The sequence below is a fragment of the Mycteria americana genome, chromosome 1, assembly GCF_035582795.1.
Source record: "Mycteria americana isolate JAX WOST 10 ecotype Jacksonville Zoo and Gardens chromosome 1, USCA_MyAme_1.0, whole genome shotgun sequence".
NCBI classification, from domain to species: Eukaryota; Metazoa; Chordata; class Aves; order Ciconiiformes; family Ciconiidae; genus Mycteria; species Mycteria americana.
Window position 1 is genome coordinate 10562041 of NC_134365.1, and position 22071 is coordinate 10584111.

A 22071-nucleotide genomic window follows, 5' to 3' on the forward strand; every position below is an offset into this window, starting at 1 on the left:
TATGTTTTATGTTTTTGCAGTGTGCCAGCAAGGTGAATGGTGGTCTGTACACTACCACTAAAGACTATCCTGATGAAGCTGTCCATTTTGCCAGGAGTCATCCACTGATGTATCATCCCATCAAGCCTGTTCATAAAAGACCAATACTAGTTAAGACAGACGGAAAGTACAATCTTAAACAAATAGCAGTGGACAGAGTGGAAGCTGAAGATGGCCAATATGATGTCTTGTTCATTGGCACAGGTAAATTTAAGAAAGCAAGGAAGACAATTGATTTAGTAGGGGTTTTTTACCTCCAAGATGAATGAAATTAAGTTGTGTATAGTCCAAAAGTAAAAAATCAATACAACATTCCTTTTTAACAACAATTCTTTGCATGACTGTGCCAGTTTTCACCTTACAGAGGAGGTTAGTCATTCCAGGCATGTGCTTCCCTGTGCTGATAACATTATATAGAAAAATAATGGTAGGGAAACATTTAAAGACTAGGAAGAGAAACTTAAGTATAGGATTCCATTTTTTTTTTTCTTTCCAAACAAGAACCTTAAATTAAATTCCTGAACAACTGGCCTTATTTTGAAAACTTCAGAACACAGTCATATATCTGATCATAGTTCTGAGCTGAAACCTAGAGACCTGAGAGAAACAAAGGTGATACGATTTTCAAAAATATCAGTTCAAGTTACTGCTTTTTCCACAGTTTATTTTCCCCAATTCTGGAGAACGCAAGTCTAGCTGATGCCATTAAAAAGAAACTGCCAGCTTCCAGATTTGGGTTACAACACAGCTCAAGGAAGGAAGGAGGAAATGCCCAAATTTCTTAAAAAGAAACTGTTAGAATTTTTCTGCCAAGTTTTCTTGTCTTTCTTTTGTGCCATTTTCGTAAGATACAGAGAGCTTGTTTAAAGCCGATTTTTAAACATCTACCAAACAAATATGATTAAGGTAAAATATATCATAGACCTGCCCTAACTCTAAGCAACCAGAGAAAAAAACACTTTCTAATGATATTTGAAAAATAAGAAAACTTAAGAAAATAAGAGGAAAGCCTGGAACTAGGCAAGACTTTAGTCACATCTAATCTGTCTGGAAAAAATCCAAGGATTCATACATTCACACTTTATCAATACAACAGGAGTGGTATCACAAATCATTTTGACCATTTTGTCTAGGAAAGCAGTTACAGTGAATTATTTTTTACTAATGAAATTCCTCTGATAAGCACATTTCAGTCTTGAGAACATTCAAAAGAAGCGTGTTTGTAGAATAGCAAAGGCTTATTTATATTAGTGCTGTTTTCTAAGGTTTAAAATGGCCTCAGTACGGTCTCGGTATTGGACTTAGTGTGGTCTATAAAACATTGTGCCATGTGTCACTTATTTCTGTAGAGCAGATTTTATAATGGTGCCTAGTTTTTTCATATTTTCCACTTGCATTTGTGATTGAGATATTGTATCAAATACTCTTGTACATGAGTCCTCTGTTCAGCAAAGTTGAATCCAAGGGGACTTAAGTGTCTGCTTTAGAGCTGTGCTGGACTGGCACCCAACAGCTGCTTAGTCTAAGATGTCTAATCTCAGGTGACAAGAAATTCCAGCATAGGAATTTGGGCTTTAGAAACTATAAAATGAACCCTGCATTCTCTGCTCTGGCAAAGCTCCCATCAAAAAACTCACTGCTTCTCTTGGCCGTATAATGTTAGAAAGGGTTAATCGTTTTTTATCGGAGTTCAACACCTGCTGTGTAACAAAAGTAAACAGGGTCTTACAGCTGAGCAGAAGTTTCCCTAGGGTAGCAGTGCAGGTTAGAAAGGTTCATCAAAGATGAAGTCTGAACATCAGGGCTAACTTTCACTTGTCTGTCAGCAGGATTCAAAGAGGGACTTATGAAAATCAGAACTCAGAACGCAATTTCTTTTTACTCTTCCGTCACAAAATGGATGCCTTTGATTACATATTGTCTTTGAGAAGTGGTGTAGGACCCCAGTTTAATCGTTCCTCTTTATGTTTGCCCCTTTGATCTTTTGCTGAACATCTTTCCCAGTGCTTGTCTGCTTAATATTTCCCCTGTAAATCAAAGGTGACTGAAAGTAACAGAAGAAAGGAAGTGATATTTGCCATTGTTGATGACAGATTTTCAGATTAAGGAAAGCAAGACTATTCTAATAATAGTCACGAAGACAAAGCTGAAGTGGTGGAACACCAGATGCTATTTGTGTGTTTCAATTTCCTGCAAGAGTTGTAGTGACAGAGAGGCTGAAAAATTTAAACTACAATGTGCCTTAGACTTTTTGAATGTGCAGCATTTTTTTTTGGTTCATCTTTCTTTGGTTAACACCTTCAGCTCAACAGCAGCTCAGTGTTTCCCTAGAGGAGGGCAAGGGCTGCAGACAATGAACCCCTGAAAGTTTTTGTAGTCTTGCCTGGAGGAACGGAGCTGCTGCCAGCAATGAAGGATAGTTAGTAGCTTCCTAACTAGTGTAAACACTCAGATCCTATAATTAAAGCTACTTTACACTCCGTTGCTTTGATGGACTCAGCTCCTGCCTACTCTCATTTCTTTTTCTGAAATATGGTCACCCTCTTTGATCCTTTTGCAGCTCACCAAAGGGTTATGACCCAGAGTTTGAAAAATACAAGTCAATTCATCATACAGCTCAGGGATGTCTCGGTTGACTCTTATTTGCCAGGGACAAATTGTCGTATGTGTTTATTTTCTAAGAGTAAGAATCCTCATCAATAACAGCAATATGCAACTATCTGTATATATTTAAAATTTCTATCTATTATCTGTTTGAAGAAGTCATTTAATGTATTTGAAGGCCATATAAATGTTTCTACCAATTATAACATTTAATTTTGTTTTGTATTTTTCTTTTTAAATTTATTCCCAGATAATGGAATTGTGCTGAAAGTCATTACAATTTACAATCAAGAGACAGAATCAATGGAAGAAGTGATTCTTGAAGAGCTGCAAGTATTTAAGGTGAACTGTGCTGTATATGAAGCATACCTACAAGTCTTGAATGTTCTGCAGAATCAAAATGTCTAAAAAATCTGAGCATAGACAAATATATAATAATTGTGTGCAAGAAATTTTCTAATGATCTAGCTATTTTATGACAGGAAATCTTCATTTTCAACTGAAGTTTTTTTCTGAGGTGGAGTTATAGCCCAAGTACTGAAGCATATTACAGCAAACCAGGACTACTGTCTTTCTGTTTGCATGCTTGGAGGTTGTAGTGTGACTTTTAATTAGAAACTTAGTGTATTTTATTTAATTTTCCCTCATATCCAATTAAGTATTTAAAAGAGTATAACTGTATACACAAAAATGTGCCTACTACAATCTTGGAAGCTTAAATGAGGTCCAGATAAAAAAAGCCCATTCCTCAGAAAGAGTGAATCAGTTAATCTGTCTTTACAGTGTGCAAACCTGAGTCCTAGTGAGGCAAAACTCCATTCTGTTTAAGGATAACCCATGACTAAAGCTCAGTATTTGGTATGTGGCAAAATTAATATAATGAAATTCTCTTAGTGAGTATTCACATTATGTCATATTAGCCACATAAAGTAGGAGGTTAACCCACTTGCAACTATAGGGAAAATGTAAGATCCAAAATTAGATATTTAAATCTGGTACCTGCATTTAGGCAGTGTAACTATTGACTTGTTGCCTGGGGGGAAAATCACAGAAATTGCCCCTCTTGAGCTGGTTTTCAGGGGCTATGTCTTGTCATTGCTGCAGGAAATCTGAGCAGAGGGCAGAGAGGACAATGGTAAAAGAAGGAATTCCTGCTATTTTTATCTTATCTTCAATGAATGTTTTGTTATAAAGAACACTCCACTTATCACTCTCAAGTAGGACAAAAGAGATTCAGTGGTGGCAAGAGCTAATGTCATGTTTGACAGGGAAATTGTAGTGTTCCTGTGGCTCCGATAATCCTGAATTAAGTGTTGGCTGGTTGTTTTTAAATGAACTCTTTTAAGGCAATACTTCTGAAAGTCACAATTTCCTCACATCTTTCTGTAGCATCAGAACTTAAAGAAAGTCAAAGTATCTAGCAAAGCTGAATATAATAAGTAAACATCAATACCATTTTACCTAATTTATTGTCATAGCAGAAGGATATTCTTTTTTCTAAGCAAGGAAATATTTCCTATTTTTTAGGTGCCGGTTCCTATTATTTCTATGGAACTCTCTTCAAAAAGGGTAAGTATTTGACAAGTTTGAAATGTGAAGATTGTCACTCAAACATAACAAAGCTATCAACTGTGTAGAGATAGATAGATACATAGATAGATAGACGGATGTACATCATCTATAATGAGATCTGGTCTGATACATGTAATCCTTTTGTAATATAAACTTATGGTTATATTCTCTGTTCCTTTATGAAGTTTTTATGTTTTTCAATTCTAATGTTAAAACTCCTTAGTTCACACTACCATTCATATCAAAGGAAGTAAAAACCAATCTGTTTCATGAGTTACTGGCATAGTAATCACAGTAGGGATTAGCTTGGTGGATATGGCAACTCACAGAAAAGTTCCTCGCTGATAAATGCAGACAGACTTCAGCCCCATGGGGATATCAGTGCAAAAACGGCCTTGCTGGCTCTCTCACATATTCAGATGTCCATGAAAGGCAGGGCCGTTTGGATCTGACTCCCTTTTGAGTTTCTGCTAGTTTCTGCTTATATATACACCCAATTTATTACTCTTGTAGGTAGATTCTCATCTGTACCATATCATAGATATCTGTACCATATCATCATATCATCTCAGGATGGATCCATTATAAACATCCCAGGATAGTTATATCTTAATAGATGTTAGACATCTGATGCGATGTAGGTGCACATAAACATATTGAAACACAAGTAACAAAGAATGAAAATTGCATTACTAGGAGGTGTGAGTGTGCCCCAAAAGATCATTTTAGTCTTGGTGCCCAGTCAACTTGCATTCTTTCTGTAGGTAATGTAGAAAGACAAACTCCTCTGATGGTGATTCAGAGGAGGATCTTAGGTGTAAGATTTCTGAATTATTTCCTGGATCAATCTAATTTTTTTCCATGTGAAAAGCAGCTCTGGATTGTCTAGCACTGCACCTAAGTAATTATTTGGAGAAAGACTTTGGTGCCATTTCAGATATTTGCCTTACCTTTAGCTCTTAGTGAAATGTCGTGGTAAAACAGTTACGTTGGAAGAGTAAAAAGGAGATACTGTATAAAAGTGAAGTAGTCTTCCTCCACTACATCCAGCTCCCAAGAGGGCTGCTAACTCTACTAATTCAAGAAGTATCTAGAAAATTGTAAAAAAGCTGCCAAAGCAATCTAGCAGTTGAAGAATAAACCTTCTTGTGAGAAGTAAAAGTAGCTTCAGTTTTTCAAAATATCAGAGAAAAGACTGAGAGAGAAAGGATAGACAGATATAAAATTTTACCTAGCAAAGTGACTTCCTAGTGTATGTGTATAGGGATTCTCGAACATTGATGGCAAGATTATATATGAAGATTTAATATCAAGATTAAATAACCAAGTTCAGCTTGTTGAATGTAGGTAAACTTAAAAATTGGATGCAGTTTTCTGGTACTGAGGACAATTAAATGTTGCAATACATGTTAGGCACAAGTTTGGCACCAAGTAATTTTGTCTTTAAAATGAGATCTGTAAGCAGAAGTATAACTTAGTTGAGTTTATGTGAAAAAAGTTACGTAGTTTATCTGCTCGAGCATTTTGGCTGGTCTCTTTTGACCTTGGAGTTTGTGAACCTGTGGAGACCTCCTTGCTAGCTTTGTTTCCATATCCTTATAACACTAACCAGTCTTCACTAAGTCAGCAGTGCAATAAAATACCGTGTTTCAGGGCTGAGCTAGTTATCTGCAAAGGCTGGGAAGAAACGTTATTCTTTGATGTTCAGTTTTAGGTATCGGATACTTTTTGCCCTCCTCTGATGAACCAAGACTTAGAGTAGTCTTTACCCCTGCTAAAAGATGAAAGAGAAAATCCCATCTCATATGTCTCATTGAGTGTTGTTCATGTCTTCTGGGACAATCACACTGCAGCCTTTGCAGATAAGAAAGAATTCCCCTCAAACAAGGATCCTAGGTTTCTTCTTCATTCCAGTTGGCAGATTGAGTTCCTGCTACTATCACCTGGTTTACCTCAGCTGAAAAAGTCTTCTAAGCATTACTGTTACCAGCCTCTCCTAGTTTTAAATTTCATGTTTTGTGATAGGCAAGGCAGACTAAATGAGCTGCCTGTATTTTCCAGCTTTAAGAGTTGTAAAGTATCAGATTTTGAAAGCTTGGTCTAAGGGTGGGAATTACGGACTAAATTTGTCCATTAGGATAAGCACAACTTAAGTGTTCATTAGGAATCCTTTTTCTGACTGCTAAAACCATGGAAGTGAGCCATGCATAAGCAGTTCCTATTACAGTGCACACTGCATATTTCTGTGTTCACTCCATTTATATTCACCAGCAACAAGATTTTTTCTCAAATCCCTGTAAATTCAATCTATTCTCTTCTGAATTTATTATGCCAGCAACTCATGAATCAGACTGATCATCTTGCACTTGATTTGAAAAGGACATGTATGTGAACTCACAAGATTCAAACAGTCTTAGCACTAATGCTGAAAGAAACCAAAACCCCTACAAATAAATATTAAAGAAGGAGATTGTGACCAGTTAATTTGTAAGGAAAGACTGCACAGTGCCAGGAAAAAAATTCTATCTCCTATGCACTGAGGGATAGTACAAATCATAGTACTACTGTGCATGTGTATATGTGACTATATTGTAAGTAGCCACATCAAGAGCTAAATTTACTTGATAACTCCCATTTTAAGATTGAAGTTGCTTATAACTTTTTTAAATTTGAACTTCTTTGCTTAAAGTCTTTCATGTCAAGTTTTTTTTTTTGCAGATCAGTTAGGTGACAGAGAAGTGTAAAGAGGGAGGTATTGGAAACTATCTTGAGGAAGAAAAAGAAACTTAAAACCCTGCCTATTCAAACACAAAGCTTACAAAGCTGAAACTTCAGAAGCGAGGAAATGCCAAAATAAACTTGTTCGTTTTACCTTCTTTCTCTCCTCTGTCCTCATGCAGGACAGTTTAGTCTGTAATCAGATATTTTCCTACAGAGTAACTCTGCCTCCCTCAGGGCACAGGCTGGATGCACAACTGGCAATCAATGCTAAAGCTTACATTTTTTAATAACTCCATTGGTAACAGAAGTTTTAGTGGAAGTTCTAGGAATTTAATCATACATGGTGTATTTGTTTCCAGCAACAGCTCTACGTTGGATCGGAGTCAGTCATAGCGCAAGTGAAGTTCCACCAGTGTGACATGTACGGCACCGCCTGTGCGGACTGCTGCCTCGCTCGAGATCCATACTGCGCTTGGGATGGGATCTCCTGCTCCCGATACTATCCCACAGGAATGCAGGCAAAGAGGTGAGAACTGCTGCTTTCTGTGATACCCTTTTTGCAAAATAGCTGCTACTACAGAGTTCCTACTGCAATACAAAGTACATTGTATCTCCCCTTCATAAAAATAACTGAGCAGTAAGAAGATATGTTAGCTGCTAATTTATTAGCGCAACCTTAGGGGATTGCAAAGGACCCAAATTAACAAGATGGCATAAGCTGCAGTACCAGGAATATTTTTATGAGTGAAGTAAAGTCACTTAGTAATTATTTGCAGTAAGTTTTAAACAAACCTCAATTTCCTTATACATCTTTTGGTGTGCAGAGGAAAGATTCTTTACAACATCAGAGACCTATTTTGGTAGTATTATACAGCAAATATATCACACTACAATGACATATACAACAGAATTTCAAAAAAAAGCAAAGAAGAATCTGTATTAATAGTCAAATACGTTCACCAGCCAAAATGAAACCAGACTATCTGCAAAAGCTAAGGTTAGGCTTAGGCTTTCTTCAGTGAATTTATAAAGACAAGTTACTCTAGAGGTCATTTCAAAGCACGAACCTAATTTGGGTGCTTAATTCTTCCCTTGGGGGGACTTCTCCTCTCTATCACCATTCACTTATTCATGGCTCTTGACCTTTACTCTTTTGTGCACTAATTTCCCATATACCTGTCCTCTTCCCTTCCCTCTCAAACCCAGGTTCTCCAACTCAGCTATACAGCTACTTGATCAAGCATCTAGAACATGCATATTTTAATCCAGACCTTTTCACAAGACTTTGCGTCAGCTTTGCCAATAGAGAGAGTAATTTCTAGCCTTAGTCAGCAAAACTTTGGTAGTGTATAATTCAATCCTTTCTGTGGCTTTTTTACATTGACTGTTTCTGGAAATATATGCTTATATATATTAGACCTACATGGACTGCAAGGATTAGAATTAATTGAGTAACTTCTGGAGACAGTTTTGAAAACGAGTGGAGATTGTTCAGTCAAAACCAAGTCACAGTATCCCAAACATTACTGTTTCTTAAAGAAAAACAGGAAGGATTTTTGTGTGTTGTTTGGTTTTTTTTTTTTTTGTCCTGCACACCTTATATTTCCATGAACCTGGATACACTCAAACAAGTGCACTGCTGACCATGGTCAGGCACAATAGACTTTTCTCTGGATTTATCTAAAAGATAATAAACAGAGAAAGCATTGGGTAACCCGACTTTTTGGGCAGGGCACATTAAAATGTAAAAGTGAGAAATACAGCCAATGATTCAACATAATTAAGAATCTCTTGGACTTATTGCATGAAGGCATAGGTTAAACCAAGTAAGAAATCTACACCACTGTTACAAGCAGGATTGCACAGTCTTCTCATGCCTCTTGAAAACAGACCTAAGGGAGGAAGTGGGCTCTGGTTGTCTGCTCAATGTGAAAAGAGTCTGGCTAAAATTTTCAGGCCCCAGATTAAGAAAGATGAGCAGCTATATAGTGGGCCAGGGAGATTAATTTCCTACAGTATAAGTAGAAATTGGATTACCGTAATTATAAAGCATATGCGTTACTCATCTAATGATGTAAAAGTCATTTGGGAAGGTGGGGGGTTAAAAAATTTCCCAGCAGCATGCTAGGACTGTATCAGCATTTACGTTGTTCTGCAGGCTACTTATTGTCTAAGAAAAGATAAGAGAAACTCACTTGGTCCTGAACTCTGTTGTACATTTTTAGCATATTTCTCACCTAAGACAATTTCCAGAGTAGCAGCCCTTAAGTCCCCTGACACACACATTTATCCAGAGTTGAGTGATATGGGCAGCACCCCAGGCACCTTCCTGTGCCTTACCTCCCCAACATTCAGCAGGTCAGTCTCTAAAAGAAGAAAATACTGCTGTTATCACCCTCCTTCTCTTAAGATAAGCACTGCAGCAGTGGAGAAGGGATTTGCACTCAATTGAATGTTCTTGAAGTCTGCAAAACTTGTTTTACATATAAGAGTTTGGGGAACAGCCAGCAACAACTAATAATGTTGAGACGGACAGATGGCATTTGCTTTGTTCACTTTGGCTCATAGCTGAAGCTCAGAGCATTTTAAACTTATGATCTTACACTAACTGTGTGGTACATGGAGAGGCAGGGAGAGCTACTCAGGATATGTGTATGGAAGCTGTTTTAAGGTGCCTCCCACTGGGTACCAGGTGGAGAGCACTGCTGGAAAAGGCAGGTCTCAGTAGAAAACATGGAGTTTTCTGATACCAAGTGACCCTGAGCAGTCAATAACCTTGCCATGGCTGCCCTGGGCTCCCGATACAATTAACGCTACATCCCAGAGCATATACGTCTTGATTTGGCATTGTCTCAGGGCTCCAGGTTTCTGCCCAAGCTGTACAGGGTAGTACAAGTAATGTGAGTACGAGGGGCATTGGATAGCACTTGTTCCCCCCTGCTCCTGGCAGCCCTCATTTCATCAGGACTTACAGAGCTGTGCCTTACATTACAGCACACTTGAGCTGGCTTTAATACCACCACTATCTTCTCAAATGTGGCCCTCATACAGTATATTTAGGCGGTCTTTTGACTTGCAAGAGCAGCCCTGCTAGTGCAGTAAGAGCACTACTAAGAGCTCTCTTTTTAATTCCAGTCCTACTGGTGAAGAGTTGAACTGAAGCAGGGATGTACAATGTATCCTCCCCACTTTGATTCAAATGCTTTCTGCTTTAGATCCGAATGCCTCCAAAACATGTTTCATGAGAAACATGAAACAGAAAAACTGTAAACTTAGGGCTTGTACAGGATAGAGAGAACTGCAGCATAAATACAAAACCCCCTCTGCTTAACAGCTGGTACTAATTTGTTGAATTGTGAAAGCCTATATTATAATTCCTTGTAAATGCATAGCCTGGATAATTAATTGGGTATAGGATTTAATTAAGGACAAATAAAAACTGAGCCCAGAATCTCATTTCTTGATGCTGGCAGTGCAGCTCACTACAATATCATGGTAGTTACAGGTGTACAGCTCCTGCATACTGCAAATACTTAAGATGCCAGAAGGGAATTACATTGCAGTCAATTTCCATGAAGTGCGCTTGAGAAAGCGAAGAGGTCCAGGACTTAAAGAAATTCTTTAGTTCACTATTACCTCTGCAATCTGATTTAAGCAGGTTCCATTTTTATCTAAACAAGCACTAAATTCTACAAGTGAGATTCTTTGCTGTGCCAGCTCACCATCCAAGCTGAAAAAGGGCTGAAGTCATTTTAAAATGTCTTTCAGTTAGGGTAGGTCTGGTAACCTGCGATGCTTTAGCTAATTTTAAGAAGCTGACAGTCGCCCTCCTGCCTTCTCTCCCTCTCTGGCCTCTTCTCCATCACCCACTCCACCAGCAAACACACAAACACATGCTTCATCTCTTATGGTTAGCAAGGGAGCTCCGAACAGACGGGGTTTTTTTTCCCAAATCTATGGGTTTTTTCCCCCAAAGCTCCTGGCGCTCCTCGCCGTCTGCCCGCCAGCGGGTGCCCAGGCTGGGGGGGGAGGTGGAGCTGCACTGACGGCAGCCTCCCGCCAGGGGGCGCCACAGGAAGGGGCCGCGGGGCGGGGCGGGGCGGGGCGGGGCGGGGCGGGGCGGGGCGGGGCAGGGGCTGCCTTCACCTTGAGGCTGAATCCCGGTGCTAACCCAAATGTCCGTCTGCTGTAACATTTAGTTCGGCAAACCCAAACTCAGTCTACTGGTTCACTTATGTAAATCGCAATGATGCCTTTTGTCCCTGAGACTTTTCGACTTGGCCTCATCTATCCCTGGGAAATAATAAAGAAACATGAGGATGATGGTGATGATGATGATGACGACTGGATTGCTTTCTTGCAGATCATTTTTATCAAGCTCCTGAAAGCGCAGAGTTACAGACTGAAATCTAAACTCATGAAGTTATAGATTGCAAAAGACGCTTCCAGATATATTCAGTACATTTGCTAGTCACTGAAAATTGTTCCTTAAAGTAGTTTATCTCAGAAATTGTCTGGTACTCTATTATTCATGGAATTCTGAATGAAATTATTACTAAGAAAAAATAACAAATACCAGGCTTATGTCAGTATTTGTGAAATAAGTTTATCTCCCAGCATCTCCTTCTCTTTGAGCACCTCTCCCTGTCTTTTCCTTCTCTTCAAAAAAATAGCAAGTGAAGGCATTGGTAAATGCATCTTACCCAGTCTTCACACTCACAACAGTAAAATTCTATCAAACAAATGTTTATTTTCCTTGAATGGTTCTAACAACTGCAGAAATATCCTATCTTACAGGACTAGGATTTTTTTAGCTCTGCAATGATCTTCAGGGACTGAAGAGTAAATAGTACATGCCTGCTAACCGTCCTGTTCCTGCTAGATAGGGCTGCTGGGCCTGACAGCAGCGGGGTTTTCTTGTTTGTTTTTTTCAAGGCTAATGTTTATAGTATGTATGTATGTTCGTGCAAGAGAATGTCTCTTCCGAATAATCTGTATACTCAGATATGCAAAGCTGGTGGCAGCATTATTCAGCACTGACACTTTGCAGTTATCAGTAAGCACGGCTGCAGCATCTATGCATTACAATGAGAACTCCCAGGCCATGATAAAGCCCTGTTGCTATCTCAGAATCTCAGTTTTTGTTTAATAATATGCATGTATTTTTAATACTTCTGCCTAAAAGGCCCAACACAGTCCCCACTGAATTTGCAGATTCCCCTGAAACAACAATGGCAAAACATTGATTCTGCTCTGACTATCACTAAAGGTTAAAGCTGTCCTCTTGGTCCACCAGCACCACTGGATCAAAGTCCATACGCGTGACAGAACTCAGAAAATAATCACTCTCTACTGCCAGTTTAGAAATACGATGAGTAACATCCATGGGCAAGATCTTTAAATGGTGTAAATCTACATAGTTTCAGTAAATTCAATTTGTGCCAAATAAAAATTCTGCCTTTTGTGTTCACATAGCACTGGAGAAAAATATTATTTAAATAGTAAATGCAAAGAATAACAAAACTGCTTGGCTTTGCTTGTTTCTGTCATAGATGATAGATACTGTACACATATCTGCTGTGTAAGATTTGCTGCATTGCATCTTTCTGTTAATCTGTTATGTATGGCATTGGTAATACTGTGTAGAATTACTCTTTATGAAAATATAGGAAAGGTATCCTTAGTATAACTAAATTTCAGGTTGTTGGACATACCACATCTGGCAAGATATGACATTCCAATAAGCTCTTTCATTTCCCTAGTAAGCAATCTTAATTTTATTTATCAGGACAGTCAGAGAAAAAAATTGCCATATAAAAGCACAATTCTTCTGGGAATGCACTGTACAATTATGGTTTTCATTATTTTTCTGTAAATGTATATGAAAAACCCAAAGCCCAAAACTCACAACAATTTTTCTCTCAACAGCAATTGCATTATTTCCAAGTTGCAGCCAGGGCTCCCAGGTCGTGACCACAGTTCTGCCACTAGCTCACTTTCTAGGCATGGGCAAGTCATGAATGTGTCTGTTTCCCTATTGAGAAAAATTAGCTTAACAACTGTCTGCTACACAGATGTAATAAAATAAAGTATTTGCTCTGTGCTTTGAGATTCCCAAGTGAAAAAAATAACATGAGAGCGAAGGATAAAAGAACTACCATTCACATACATGGCAAACTGTTCTAAACTAAAAAAGGAAAACTTCCTTGGCTTCCAGAGAGACAGAACCCAAAGACAGGCTAAAGGTCCCTTTGACTCTTCCTAGCACTGAACATTGCCCAGTTGGTTCAGAAGATCTTGTTTTAGTATTTATAACATCAGTGTAGTTATATATAAACTGGACACGTAGTTGCGCCTCTTCCCCAGAGAAGTGTATTTCTTTTTTTCAGACATGTGATTCCCAATAGGTTGAGTAGAAAGAAAATACCGATGCATAAATGAGTATTTCTCACAACAATGCTAAATTTTTAGGAATCAAGATTTAGCTCCTTATGTTTTTAATGAATGCCACTTTAGCATAAACCTAAAAATCTGTAAGCTAAACATGTTATCTCAAACAATTCAATTTTTTCCCCTCTAGACGTTTCCGCAGACAAGATGTTCGACACGGAAATGCAGCGCAGCAGTGCTTTGGCCAGCAGTTCATTGGTAATCTACTCACACGTTTACTAATTGCTAGCAAATGCCTGGAGCAGAGAGCACAGACTTTGCCAAGAGTATGAGCCAGACCATGATCTCACCTGAGTTTTTTTTACTGGCATGTTCCTATAATAAGTTATAAGAGCCATGGGGATGAGCCCATGTCATCCAGATCCAAGAATGACTTTGTTTCGATGGCAGGTCAGGTGCATCCCATAGTGTTTATGTAGTCCTGCAGCCCTGTCATTCAGACCAGGGATGTGGTTAATGCAGCTCAAGGACTTCCAACAGAAATGCAAGTGGAAGGATAGGACAGGGATAAGAAACAACAGAGCTGCATCCTGAAATTACTATGAAATACTGCCAGGACACTCAGCCAGAGGTGGGAATTGAAGGAGCTTCCTAGCACAGACTCGGAAAATGACATGTCAGAACACAAATGTGTATTTATGGTCATTATCAAGATTTTTCCCGAAAAAAAGGTAGATTACTGTGTCTAATGCTGTTGTCCAAACCTTGGAAAGTGACAATTTGAAACATTGGTATTGGGAATGGCAAAACAGACAGAAAACAGTTGCCTGGACATCCTCAATATTTTGCAAAATAACACTGAATACATTTATAGAAGAAAAAAATCAAATATAAAAGGTTCTTTTAGATAGATAGTCAAAGGAAAGATATTTTAGATATTAAATATTAGATAGATATTTTTCCAGAGAAAGCTTCATTAAAATTGGAGTCCATTGGAGGATATAGTAGATTTTGGAAAAGTATATTCCAATATGAAATATTAATTATACAGTAAGTTTGAAATACAACAGAGAAATCACAATGATATCAAACCCTGTATTTTTTAGAGCATAAAACTGATTGGTCTCAAGAATATTTCTCACTACTGTGGAATAAGATTATTTCATTAATGAGGCAATTGGTCTCCTCCAGTGTAACATCTAATTTATCTTCCTCCAGATGTTTTGTTGGATGGGAAAGCAGAATTGACGTTTGATTAATTTCATTCACCTTGTTTTTATTAGCACCCTTGGGCTGAAAATATACATTCATTTTACATGTGTATAACATGGATATGTATAATATTGGTTGAGGTATTTATAGTTTTTAGGAGTTTCTTTCTGCAAAAGACTATGTGTTCTCATTTTGACCCTAAAAATATATAATTACTTATTATATTTAAGCATGTATTGAATCCTCCTGTTTCAGTGAGTGAAAATGAAATAGATGAACTATTCATAAGAACCAGGCACAATCAATTAGCAGTGTGAAAGGCTGAGATCTGTTTCTCTGTGTATTATCTTAGCTGAATCATGGCGTAATTTGGTCCATTTATCTTATGGATCCTGTGAGAGTCTGAGATGACGGGAAAATTCACTTAGCAAGCCAGACCTTCACCAGACACTACTTTTCAGTCACTATCTGGTTAGATCTGAATTAAAGTAAAATATACCCTGAATATGGAGTGTAACAAGCATTGGCAGTAACACATATTTTTAAAACATTTCTTTTCCTCCCAGGTGAAGTCCTGGAGAAGACTGAAGAGCGACTTGTTTATGGAATAGAGTACAACAGCACCCTTCTGGAGTGCACCCCTCGGACCTTACAAGCAAAAGTAATCTGGTTCGTCCAGCGAGCACATGAAGCTAAGAAGGAAGAGGTAAATATTCTTATTGCCTAACCTTTCAACAAAAAGAGCCCGTGCTTAGGAATATTACATCTTCACTGAAAGGCCTGTCATCAGTTGCTGAAATGTACATGGGTGTAAGGGAAAATCATAATGTTCATCTGCTCTCTTGAATTAATAGACTTGAGAATTTCATCTGGTGTTTGCATTCAGCATCTTGAATGCAGATGTTAGAAATGTAGTGAAACTTGATTTAAGATCTTGAAACAGAATCCAACACTTCTCTTGGTATGTTATTGCAGAGGTGAAATATGTACATATTATTCCCAATGTTAGTCTAGCTTAACATCTATTCATTCTTGCTGCCTCACCCATTACATTACAGAACCTTCTGAAAAGGGCTGTTGGTGGATTTTCTGCCTCTTTTACATATATTACCTGATTATGAAATTGCTTCATAAGCGTTACTATATTTATTCCTCGATACTTCTCTGATATACATCAGTGTAGCTACCCCCCCTTAGTATGTGGAAGGACATAGGGAGAAAAGCCTCAGACCACCGAAGGACAAGGGTGGTTCCCTTACCGCCTAGCAGCTAGTCTCTACTGTGAACGTGAGACCCCAGCTTAGCCATAGACATCTGCAGATTTCTTGAGTAGGACTCATCTGATAGTAAATGCGGACATTTATAATAAAGAGATCTACCTGGCAGCTAGTTGATGTAGGCTGCCTTTGAAGTCAGACTAGATGGTGTTGCAGCTATAGCCAGTGGTATCACCTCATGCTTAACAAGACAGCTTCGTCTGGTCAACTAAAAAATGACTAGTAAATCACTGAATACAAAAATAAACAAGGATGCCACAGTCTGTTTTAAATGTCTAAAATTAAGCAAGAGGAATGCCCTCTTCAGGCACATTTTTGCCTGAAGTTTTGTCCAAGTCCCAAATCTCTGCATGGAATTTCACACTTGGTATTTCCTCATGTATTTAGCTGGAAGATCTCTATCTATGCATAATCATTCTTACAATAGAACTATTAATCAGGTCTTTCACAGAAGGTAGTGAACTGTGAGGGGGGGACGCTGTTCTACTATATGCACATCCCATTAGACCTAGTAGCTCAGATACTGGAACCAGGAGTGTAAATTTGAACAGACTCTAACCTTCCAGTATGTCTTTATACTACTAGGATGAATTTGTTTTAATGTTTCCCCTTGCAAGTTATTCCATTTTTCATGAATAATTATATAGTCATTAGAAAAAGACAATTACAAGCAGAGAGGAGTAGAATATATAGTCATAGAATCACAGAATGGTTTGGGTTGGAAGGGACTTTCAAAGCTCATCTAGTCCAACCCCCCTGCCATGGGTAGGGACATCTTTCACTAGACCAGGTTGCTCAAAGCCCTGTCCAACCTGATCTTGAACACTTCCAATGGTGGGGCATCCACAACTTCTTTGGGCAACCTGTGCCAGTGTCTTACCACCCTCAGTGTAAAACATTTCTTCCTTACGTCCAATCTAAATCTACCCTCTTTCAGTTTAAAACCATTACCCCTTGTCTTATCACTACAGGCCCTGGTAAAAAGTCTTTCTCCATCTTTCTTATCCCCCTTCATATATTGAAAGGCTGCAATAAGGTCTCCCTGGAACCTTCTCTTGTCCAGGCTGAACAGCCCCAACTCCCTCAGCCTTTCTTCATAGGAGAGGTGTTCCATCCCTCTGATCATTTTTGTGGCCCTCCTCTGGACCTGCTCCAACAGGTCCATGTCTTTCCTGTGCTGGGGACTCCAAAGCTGGACGCAGCACTGCAGGTGGGGTCTCACCAGAGCAGAGTAGCGGGGCAGAATCACCTCCCTCGACCTGCTGGCCACGCTTCTTGTGATGCAGCCCAGGATACTGTTAGTTTTCTGGGCTGCAAGTGCACATTGCCGGCTAATTTCCAATTTCCCATTCACCAGTATCCCCAGGTCCTTCTCTGCAAGGCTGCTCTCAATCCATTCATCACCCACTACTTCTCTTTTGCTTTATATTCAGCATCTTATTGTTAAATAGAAAGATGGAGATTCCATTCTCCTGGGCACTTCTGATGGCTGGATTAGACAGCTCAGTGTTCCCTGCTTGCTAGCATCTGTGAATGCATCGTAGTTAATGACTTAGCTCTCAGGAGCTGTAGGGGGAACTCAAACACCAAACTCAGAACTGAGGCTTTAAGATCGCAATGGTCCTGCAGTTAGATATAAAAATATCTGTGAGTGTTGCCTCAAAAACATTTGTCAATGTATAAGAGCATTCACAGGGACAATTATTGTAGGTCATCTGGCAAATGCCCATTTGTTTTCCATCCAGTAGTCTGTTTGCATGTTTCAACCTTATTTCCCTCTGTGATTTAGCCACAAGTGACTAACCCATGCTGGGAAAACAGGAAACTGTCTGCTCCACTATCTGTTCTACCATGCTTGCCAGATTCTCTAGATTGCTTTCCTTCCACAGTTCAACTTCTTTACCTCAAGTAAATACTTTCATTACTTAAAATCTGTGAATCTGAGGATTGTGGATCCCTAATCTTCCTCTCGAAATGTAATATTATATTCATGAAAGTAAATTTCAGAAGTTATTGCACTGATTTAATGTAATAATAAACGCCTGTGTCAATTTGTTTTTTAGGTGAAGACAGATGATAGAATAATCAAAATGGACCTTGGCCTTTTATTCCTGAAGCTGCATCGGCTGGATGCAGGGACCTATTTTTGTCAGACAGTGGAACACAGCATTGTTCACACTGTTAGGAAAATCACCCTGGAAATAGTCGAGGAAGAACGTGTAGATGAAATGTTCAATAAAGACTATGAGGAGGAGATACCTCACAAAATGCCATGCCCAATGCAGAGCAGTATACCTCAGGCATCAAAGCCATGGTACAAGGAATTTCTTCAACTAATAGGTTACAGCAACTTCCAGAGGGTGGAGGAATACTGTGAAAAAGTGTGGTGTACAGATAAGAAGAGAAAAAAGCTGAAAATGTCTCCATCCAAGTGGAAATACGCCAACCCTCAGGAGAAGAAGGCAAGGATCAGGCCAGAGCATTACCGGTTGCCCAGGAACATAGCTGACTCTTGATGGACAAAAATCCATCTACTGTTTCTGGACGAAATTTTATTTGGACTTAAGTGAGAGGGAGAAATCAGTCTTGGTTTTGGTAAATGACACAGGTTTATATATATAAAATATCGGGACTGAAAACAAAAATGTTATGGTAAGTTATACTGTTCACTCATGATGACTGTTTAGAAGCATTTAAACAAAATCTTCTTAACTATCTGATTCTAAGTAGGTCAATGCAATCAGAGTTTTGCATTAGGGAGGTCGTGACAATCTTCAGACTTTGAGTGCTTGAATCAGTTTCCTGTGTGGACCATGCTTGCGCTGTATATTGTTGCATATGATGGCATATTTAAGCAAATTCAAATAGCTAAGCATTCACAAGCGGATGAAAAATATAACACATATCTTTTCTTCATTTCACAAATTTCTCATGCTTCTGAAAGCGGCACGTCTTAAGATCTTTCCTTTTGATTGTGACCTGAGTTTATCACTGAGAACAATGAGTTGTATTAATACAGTGTACTGCTATTTCTAAAGATAATGAAGGGAAATCCTATTTACTTCCCACCATTTTTTTTGTCTTATCAGTCATTTATGAAGCGCAGTGTGCTCCCACAGCTAAATAATATTGCCAAGTAATTTGATGTAAGTCAAATGCATGCTGAGAACACAAACAGAATGAAATTTTTCAACTCATCTATATAAAAAGTTGGAATAACGGTTTAGATAGATAGAAAACGAGTCTATCTCGTCTCTAGCAACGGACATTGCCTTAGTAATGACACGAATTAAGGGAGTGCCCTCTTGTGGCAAAACAAAGGAAAATCCGATATTATAATCTATTTTCTTAAGAAATGGGTATAGCGAAGAAGTATTACCCAGATCCACAGCTGGTTTGCTTTCAGCACACACTTCTAGTCTCCATGTGCTAAATCCACAGATTTAGAAGGCAGTCTTGGAAGTCATTTATGCTGGAAATACAGCATTTAAAGTAAGTAATCCTTTATGTTGTTAATGTGCTTTTGGGGTAAAATGCAGTCATAAAAAGTTAGGAGGTAGATTAAAAACAAGAACAGCATTATGCACTGTGTTTCTGTAGTTTCAGGGTCTGCTCCAAGTAAATCTTTTCCTGATATGTGATCCCTGGTCAAAAGGGCTGGTTTGCTGCTCTTGTGAGTGATACCAGGAGAGGAGATCAAAGAACTAAGTCACTTACAATCTCGGTCTTTCAAGACTTACTTAAAAAAAATAAAAAAATCTTTCTTTAAGTACAAGAAACCAGATGCAGAAAATGAAGAAAAACTAGCATTTCACTACTTGAGAAATCTGATATTACGAGTTGGATTTTTTTTTTTTAATTGGATTTTTTTTTAATTGGAAATTAAAAAAAAAAGATAGGGAAGTTATAAATACAAATGAGTCACAAATGAGTTAACTCCTCAAATGAGAACATGATGTCAATAGGGGAAATAGCCAAGGTGATACAGATTTTGATGCCACCAAGAAAATAAAAAAGAGATTCACCAGCCACAAAGAAGTTGAGCTTCAACTTCTGATCAGGAAACAGAATTTAGACTTAGTGGGAATTAACAGCCTGGATAACAGAGATCTGATAGGTTTGCTGTGCTAACAAACGCAGCAATCAATGCTAACCCAGTGTTTTCCAAACAGGCTGTGTGTGAGAGGATCTCGCAGTTGCTGGCAGGACCAGCGAGCTTTGCTGGGCTCCTCTGGGAACAGAGACTATCCCGGTGTTTGAAAGGAGCACGCGGGCACGCTGTCAGCAGCTGGACTATGAGGAAAACAGGGTTTCACCTTGGGTCGGTATAGCAGCAGATAAATCTTTCCATCAGCCAGCTGTGTTAAGGAAACCAATTTATCTGAGGGTTTGCACTTCGTTTAGCTAGAATGCCTGTCTAAGAGATGGGACCGGACACCGTGCACAGCCTTGCATGAATTCACGCAGTTGCTAACTTTGATCTGATACAGGAGGCTGGATAAACTCACTGTTCCGTGACAGTTTAATGGAACTTAGTTGCAGTTAGGATCCTCTGTTTGTTTACAGTTATATGGAAAGTGCTAGCACTGAAGGCTGTGGCAGAGAGAACATACACAGAACAAGCATCCCTGGTTTATACTTAATCCCCTATACAATCCTCACTGGCATCCTTGATGGAAAACTATTAAAACACCACTGAAATCCTTTTCTAATGAATTATGGAGTCCAATTCTTTTCAACAGTAATGGGAGTCATATTTTATTTTTTTCTGATTCATTTGCTAGCATCTAGTGCCAAATGTACCATTGATGGACTATTAGAAAGGAATAACAGCATCTCAGCCTGATGGAACAAATATAACTTTGTGTCTTACTCTGAGATTTCAGGTGGAAATCATGTGATATGCAAATCAGGATTCCTGATTTAATACGAGAGTGTGTATCTTTAGCTCCCCATCCCTTTAGTGGTTACATGTGGAAAATTACATTAACTTTTTATTTACCTTTTAAAATTTAAATTTCTAGCTCACACCTTACAACTTTCATGGCTGCAGTGCCTGTGAGAATTCAGAACTACAAGGTCTTGTTCAAAGAGTGCTATGACATCTATGGAAGAAGAGAAAGAGTGACAATGTATTTTGGAAGGATACGCACAAATGTGCTCGTACACAGACAATGTTATTTAAAATGCTTCTTTGTATATTTGGGGCGCATTGTCTGCTTTTCATTATGAGTTTGATGTATTTTGTATGTGCATGAAGTGGTCAAATTATAAATATAATTAAGAACCATATTTGGCTGAAATCATCTGTATTATTTCTCATAATTTATTTTCACAAGACAATATGATTATGTGCAGATTAGTAGTCACACATTGTTATTTACAGATGCCCTTTACCATGCATTTTATGAGCAGATCTCAGATCAGGACAGAGGGATGTTAGTATATGGTTGCTAGGTGGGAAACTGTGGCACAGGGTAATGAATTGATTTAATTTGTTAATGTCAGGTAGATTTGGGAAAGCTATGATTAGACCAGCATCCTGCATGAATGTATTTTGAGAGTAGAACATGGTCACTTAAACCCAGAAGATTCTAACTGATAGAAATTCACTGAGAAACAACAATTTGGATAAAGCCCTGCTGCCTGATGAGGGACAAGGCAGATCGCTTGGACTAAACACTTATTTGTCTTTACTCTTGCTCATTTCTTGTTGATGAGATTATTGTCACCTTGTACAAACTACTGTGGTCTCAGACTCTGCTGGGACATCAGGACAGGAGAGTGCTAGCCTGCTGTGAAATTCCTAGCTTGTATATCTCAAAGTAGGCTTTTAGGGTCTACACAATCTTTCTGTAACATAAAACAGATCTCCTTATGTAGGCAAGAGAGAAAAATAATTGCTCTACATCCAGGTGCCTGAATAGCAGAGGTAACAGTCATATTTGAAGAAGTGCTTGAATTAACATTACTAACACAGTTATAGAGTTTCTCTTCTTTTATTTTCTTTTAATTTGGGGGAAAAAATAAATTTCATTTTCCCCCAAAAAAACAGCCAGTCACATTCTCTTTTACAAAGTCCATTAATCTCCTTAGTCTACCTTGGAGCAGTGAAGCTGGAGTTATTTATGCAACTTTATGTCTCTGGGTCCAGAAGGCACAAATGCCTCTGAAAGCTGCACTGTCCAGATAAGAGGCTCTGAAAGTGAGCTTTTCTACATCTGTAACCTAGCAGGATGTCTGCAGTTCCTATCAG

General features: G+C 38.6%; 1 protein-coding gene across 1 annotated transcript in view; it reads left to right on the forward strand.

The window, feature by feature from the left end:
- Positions 1–18331, forward strand: part of SEMA3E (semaphorin 3E) — a 145625-nt gene extending 127294 nt beyond the window's left edge. Inside the window, exons 11-17 of the mRNA XM_075491521.1 lie at positions 21–243; positions 2894–2985; positions 4171–4212; positions 7296–7462; positions 13517–13584; positions 15105–15244; positions 17879–18331. Of these exons, the coding sequence (XP_075347636.1) occupies positions 21–243; positions 2894–2985; positions 4171–4212; positions 7296–7462; positions 13517–13584; positions 15105–15244; positions 17879–18331 (1185 nt within the window). The remainder of the gene's footprint in view (positions 1–20; positions 244–2893; positions 2986–4170; positions 4213–7295; positions 7463–13516; positions 13585–15104; positions 15245–17878) is intronic.
- Positions 18332–22071: the final 3740 nt, after the last annotated feature.